Source organism: Tinamus guttatus, unplaced genomic scaffold, assembly GCF_059628265.1.
Source record: "Tinamus guttatus ecotype Peru unplaced genomic scaffold, ASM5962826v1 Tinamus_guttatus_pri_ptg000356l, whole genome shotgun sequence".
In the NCBI taxonomy this organism is placed as follows: Eukaryota; Metazoa; Chordata; class Aves; order Tinamiformes; family Tinamidae; genus Tinamus; species Tinamus guttatus.
Genome location: NW_028288890.1, coordinates 3,616,446 through 3,622,556, shown reverse-complemented (window position 1 = coordinate 3,622,556; position 6,111 = coordinate 3,616,446). Strand labels below are relative to the sequence as shown.

The following is a 6,111-nucleotide window of genomic DNA, read 5'->3' as shown; positions in this document are numbered from 1 at the left end:
TCAGTTTGTGCCCATTGCCATTCGTCCACTCACTGAAAATCACTGAGAAAGTTCTGGCCCTGTTCTCATTTACACCCTCTCATCAGATATTTATACACCCTGATAAGATCCCCACCTCAGTCTTCACTTCTCCAGGCTGAGCAGTTCCAGCTCTCCGAGCCTGTCCTCATACGAGAGATGCTGTAGTCCCTTTGTAGTCTTTGGGCCCCTTCACTGGATTCACTCCTGGAAATTCGTGTCTTTCTTGTACAGGGGAGCCCAGCACTGGGTACAGCACTCCAAGTGTGGCCCTACCAGTGCTGAGCAGAGGGGAAGGATTTCCTCCCTTGACCTGCTGCTGAAGCTCTTCCTAACGCAGCTCAGAATACTGGTGACTTTCTTCGCCATGAGGGCACGTCTGCTCTATATTTAACATGGTGTCTACCTGGAACTCCTTGTTCTCCTCTGCAAAATTGGATATCCTTAGGTGTAGGTCCCACAAGAGCCCTGCAATAGCAGTGTTCTGGAGCAGTGTAAGGTGCTTTCTGGCTTAGAGACCCTCCACTGGTCTTTTTTTTTTTTTCAATATTTTCCAGTTATCTCAGACCTTTTTGAACAGTTGCTGTTGGGCTCTGGGCTCTGCATCTGGTAGGACAGATCATGACCATTGCTCCTAGAAGTGCAATTTGCCTTTGGTATTGCCCTGCCCCAAAACAAAGTGAGAAATGGTTTATGGAGGCAAAAGCTCCACTTGAACAGCCTGTCCTCCTAGAGCCACAGTGTCTTGGGGAGTGGGGGCTGTAGGGGCCTTGTCCTGCAGCCTCACAGCAGGATCTGCTCTACATACACCTTGCCTGGTCATCTAAATCAGTCCTAGAAACTCTGGGAATGCTGATATACTGTGTCCTGTAATGAGCTCTTCCCTCATTGGAATGGTTACTAGTATCTAACAGACTTTTTTTTTTTTTTGCTTCCATTTAAATTCACTGTTCTGGGTTGCAGCAGAGGTTTATTTACAACCTTGAAATCATGTTCCTGGGGAATCAAAGCATGACTGTGGGGGACAGACAGGTAGCCAACACCAGCTCCTGGCAGAAGTAGTGGGACCTTGGCATGGGGAATCACCACAGCTTGTGACTATGGACTGTAAAAATGGTGATCATCTGGGAAGAGTTCTCCTGTGTGCCAGGTCCCTTCTGAACCATCCTGTGCAGAGACACAGCTCTTTTACTTCAAATGTAACTGGATTTAATTCTCTTATGCCCGTTCCAAAGAAAACCACACGAAGTTTTTTCTCTCAAAATACCTAATATTCCAGTCACAGTATCTGACACAGGGGATTTTTTCAGTCTTAGTGGGAGCACATCAGAGATACAGAACAGATATTCATTAATGGAGAATGAGTTCAAGTAAGCAAATATATTTGAATGCTTTACCAGACACTGCAGAGATGCACAGAATATATGGAAATTCGAGCATATAGCTTTCTTTCTTGCTATGACTATTGGAGGTATCTCAGAGGCTTTGAAGAAAATCCCTCCTGGGCTGAGTGCTTTCCTTCCACAGGGAATGTACATGTGAAATCCATAAAGTTTAAAAATGATTTTTTTTGATTATGAATATAATAGAAAGAGATCATTAACAAGCACAAGAGAATAGAGTGGAACAGACAGCCTACCCTTGGAGACAGGAAAAGGAAAGTGGTATTTCATTAACTGCCTACTACCCCTTGGCTCCCCGCTTTGCTCCAGAAAGGCTCAAACTCCTTCACCATGCAAAGCCTTTGTGGAGTGGAAGACAGGAGTGGAGGGAGCACTAACAGTAGGAAGCTGGTTTGATGAGGATGAGAGAGGATTTGCAGTTCCCATTGCACAGGCTACCCCATGTCAGGCCACCCTTGAAATTCAGCCGTACAGAGTAACATGCTGAGTACCACCATCCACCCTCATAGCTGTAGGCACAGTTCTTACTGTAAGTGTCCTGATCCTTGTCCTTTGTGGAGAACTTCATGTTGTCATGCACCTTGTTGGGATTGTCTGAGGTCATGGCATCCCCTGCCGTCCCGCTGTAGGCGCCCAGCCTCAACAGGTACCCACGGGATTCATCTTCCAGACTGAAGAGGTTGTAGTCTGCGAACTTGGGGCTGCCCGTGGCATCCTCGACGACAAACTTGACCTGGTAGACCTTCTGCTTGGCAATCTGATAGATGTACTCCGTGCCCAGCCAGTACTCGTTGCGCACGTTCCCAAAGCCGTACTTGTAGGTGCTCCAGGACTCGGCCCAGGTGACGGGTGTATCTTTCTTGTTCCTCTGGATGACCGTCCAACCTCCCTTCGTTACATTCATTTCACAGTACACCAGAATGTAGTGGAGTCCTGCAGGTTTGATGATGTAGATGCCACTAGGGCTACCAACAGGGATCTCGCTGCAGTCCTTAGGCCAACCTAGGGCAGGAAACAGAGACGGTTATAACATTAGATCCCACAAAACACAGCACTGAAGCGCTTGATAATCTTTTTGTGCTTAGATCCTATTGCAGGCACATTCTTGGACTGTATTCTTGCCAGGCGTTCACAGCAGTAAACCTACACTTTGAAATAATAAAAATGAGAGTTAGGCTTCATTTCTTTCCAAGAGAGGATTCAAACTGATGGGAAAACAGAACCAAAGTGTCTTGGGCTGGTGAAACCAAGCCAGACATTGCATTCACCTAACACATGAGGTACCATGGGGACTGCCACCTACTCCTGGCCTGTGTTAGGAGGAGCGTTGCCAGCAGGTCGAGGGAGGGGATCCTGCCCCTCTGCTCGGCTCTGGGAAGGCACTTGGAGCATTGGGGGCAGTTCTGGGCTCCTCAGGACAAGAGGGACCTGGAGCTGCTAGAGAGGGGCCAGGGTAGAGCCACGAAGATGATGAAGGGACTGGAGCATCCATTGTATGAGGAAAGACTGAGCGAGCGGGGCCTGATTAGCCTGGAGAAGAGAAGACTGAAAAGGGGTCTGATCAATGTGTGCAAATACCTGAGGGGAGAATATAAGGAGAATGGGGCCAAACTCTTCTTGGTGGTGGCCAGCAACAGAACAAGGGGTAATGGGCACACATTGAAACACAGGCAGTTCCATCTCCATATGAGGAAGAACTGTTTTCCTGTGAGGGTCATCTCAGAAATCTGCAGAGAGTCTGGTTAAAATATTCATATAGCTCATCATGAAACCAGCCCTTATGACTTCAATGGGAATAAACCATTGGCTTTGGGTTACTCAAGTAGTTTTTTTGAGATTTGCTGATTTGTTTGGTTTGACAGCGGTCTTTCCAAGCTCCAGAGGATGACTCCTTATTACAGTAAACAGTCAAGTGCACTTATGGGAGATAACCTACTCTGCTCCCAGTGCCAGTGGCTGTTCCTACCCGGTGAAGTCATATCTTGTGATCAGATGGGCTAACACTGACTCAGGCAGTTCAATAAACTATCTGGTCGCTGTCTCACTGAATCCACTCATTCACTGTGTAGTAAAAATAGGAAAATAGCCAGTCATCAATTTCCAAATTCAAATAATGAACTTCCACTTTTCACTTCGGATTTTCAGATGAAAAATTCCTCATGCTAAAGATCCCCCTCACCTACTGCATCTTAGCATGCTTGGTGCTAGAGTCCCTCAGAGGTGATACCTTGTGGCACATCCACAGCCTAAAAGAAAATCAGTGGTTTTCCTGGGAGTACCCAGGCATATGGAGAGCATAGGCTGATGTGCTTGTGAGTTCTTCATGAGCTTTTAGGCTTCCAGCAATGGTGAGGCCTTCTGAGCTGATATACTCATCGGAGAGAGACTTACCATGGGCCGCTGGTGGGCGGGGGGCAGTGTCTCTGACCTGTCGAACATGGTTGTCACCCTCATCTGAATTGACAAGAACAGAGGAGACAGGAGTGAGTGCTGAGAGCAGCCATGTCAAATACCTGATAGGGGAAAGTGATATTTTCTGGTTGCTATTCCTCTACACTTCTCTTTTCCCACTGTTTCTCCAAATTTGATGTTTTCAAGATATCAGCCAGTTGGTTGTTTAGGGGAATTTACATAACGTTAGGATGGGGCAAATGCTTCCTTTCATGAGAAGAGTTTGGGCATCCTCTGTGTGGGAAGGATGCCAAATGGTGGCAGCAGCTCTGGAAAGACAGTTCACTAGATTAAAGTAGAAGCAGGTAGGAAAGGACTCAGGAAGAATGGGGACTAAAGGGGGAAGAGATTTGAGAGTAGACATGGGAAAATTAGTCTAGGTATCTGGAGCTGGGAAGAGGGGCTCCACTCAAGAGGCTTGTAAGGGGAATCAAAGTGTGTTTCTAGAAAAGGAAGTAGTTTAGAATTGATTTATATGATTCTTGATACTCACAGTTAAAAATCACTGGAATGGGTTGCAGTCCATTAGTCCCCAAGACTAACACAGATGCCTAACCCTGCAGTAGCTCCTTCCTAACATCCCCAAACCTACACTCCACTCTACTCTCAGCTGGTGCTTATCCCTCCCCTTAAGATTTTCCTGTGTGCTTATCCTAAGTTTCTTGCATTATGTATAAGCCCATTCCTGCAACAGCAAGAGTATATGAATAACACTTTGCTCCTCCTTTTTCTGCAGCCAGACAGTAATATTGCTATCATATCCTCCTCCGTAGTTTTCCAATTTCAGGGCTAATCTATCCAGTTCCTCAACCTTTCCTGATACAGGGTTTTTTGTTTGTTTGTTTTTTGTTTCTGACAGATTTTTAACTCCTTTCCTTAGATGGTTTCCAAATATGCTACACAGCAAATGTGGTAGTTGGCCTGTGCCTGTATGGAGTTGGAAACACTCTTGTAATGTGGTCTAGAGGACTCAGGCAGGATGGTATTTGCTTTTATTGTACCGATATGAAGCTGTTCACTCATGCTCATTTTGTGAGGCAGTCCATCCCTGCTCCTGTCTGCAGAACTGTAGGTTGACCTCCCTGCTCCTGGTTTCCATGTGTGCTGTTGACCATTCCAGTGAGAAGCCTTCACTTCCCATCTGTTTGGAACCCCTCCTCCACAAGTCAAGAGTTTCAAATGTTAACTGGTCTTCCCTAACTTTGCTGTCTGCATGCTCATCTTAACTTCACTGCTAGTATTTTCAGAACACTCTATCAGTGGTCTAGGCAAGAAATGAGAGTGAAACCCGGAGCACACTCTCTTTCTTTATTCAAACTTGACTAAAATTCTTGGGGAAGTCCAAGCTTTTGTCTCAGTCATAGGTGCTCCCTATCTTGGCTGCTTGCTGGCAGCTGGCCTTTGCAGTGAAGATTGACAAAACCAACAAGGACAACAAAGCTTTGAATGCTTGGACCTTGACTTTTGCCAACAAGAACCCTTTCTCTTCATGTTATAGGGGACTAGCTCTTCCAGGGGCCCCCATTTCAATTTCAGAGCATTTCTGGGAGGCTTCCTCATTGCTCCAGTGTTTCTAGTTGTAGATTGTTCTGTACACCCATCTGTCTGATCTGGCCTACATCAGGGCCCCTCTTTCAGACTCTTTGTAGTAACTTAGCTCCTCTTTGTGTTCAGTTCTGTCTTGAGTTCAGCTTCCTACTGACTTTGTGATTTCTACACCTGGCTACTGACTCCTGCTCTCAAAACACAAAACTTTAACATCTTTAGCACTACTGCTTTGGAACAGCCTGTTCCAAAGAGTTTAGAGTGGGGTGAAGACCTGTGTAGGATATAATTGAACATGACATTGTTTGCCTCTCTCTGTCACAGTGGAATACATACCAAGAGGGAAGGACCCTGTGAGGATGTTTGTAACTTCATCCAAAGTGCCATTGAGGAGGTGCATGTTTCTTATGTCAATGGCAAGAAGAGGAGCTGCCAGAGCCAGCAGGCAGGTCAGAAGGAGGAGACAAGAATGCTGGAGAGCTGAAAAGTGAAAAGATGGAGAAAAACAGAGTCTGACATTATAAATCCATGAATCTTATTTGAATCCTTTAGTTATAGAGTTATAAAAGTCCCACAAGAAATTAGAAGTTCAAATTCACTCAAATGAGTTGTCAAGTATTAATCTAGAGGAGGAATCAGTAGTGGCAACTGCTGTTGATGATTTCTGAGGCAGAAAAAAAAATATGAAAATTTT

General features: G+C 45.6%; 1 protein-coding gene across 1 annotated transcript; it reads right to left on the bottom strand.

The window, feature by feature from the left end:
• Positions 1–1,778: 1,778 nt before the first annotated feature.
• On the bottom strand, positions 1,779–5,888 carry LOC104565184 (fibrinogen-like protein 1-like protein). Its single transcript, XM_088529986.1, has 3 exons — positions 5,754–5,888; positions 3,813–3,875; positions 1,779–2,423 (listed from the first exon to the last, which is right to left on the bottom strand). The coding sequence occupies exons 1-3, from the start codon at positions 5,815–5,817 to the stop codon at positions 1,795–1,797; spliced, it is 756 nt and encodes a 251-aa protein (XP_088386112.1). The 5' UTR covers positions 5,818–5,888; the 3' UTR covers positions 1,779–1,794.
• Positions 5,889–6,111: the final 223 nt, after the last annotated feature.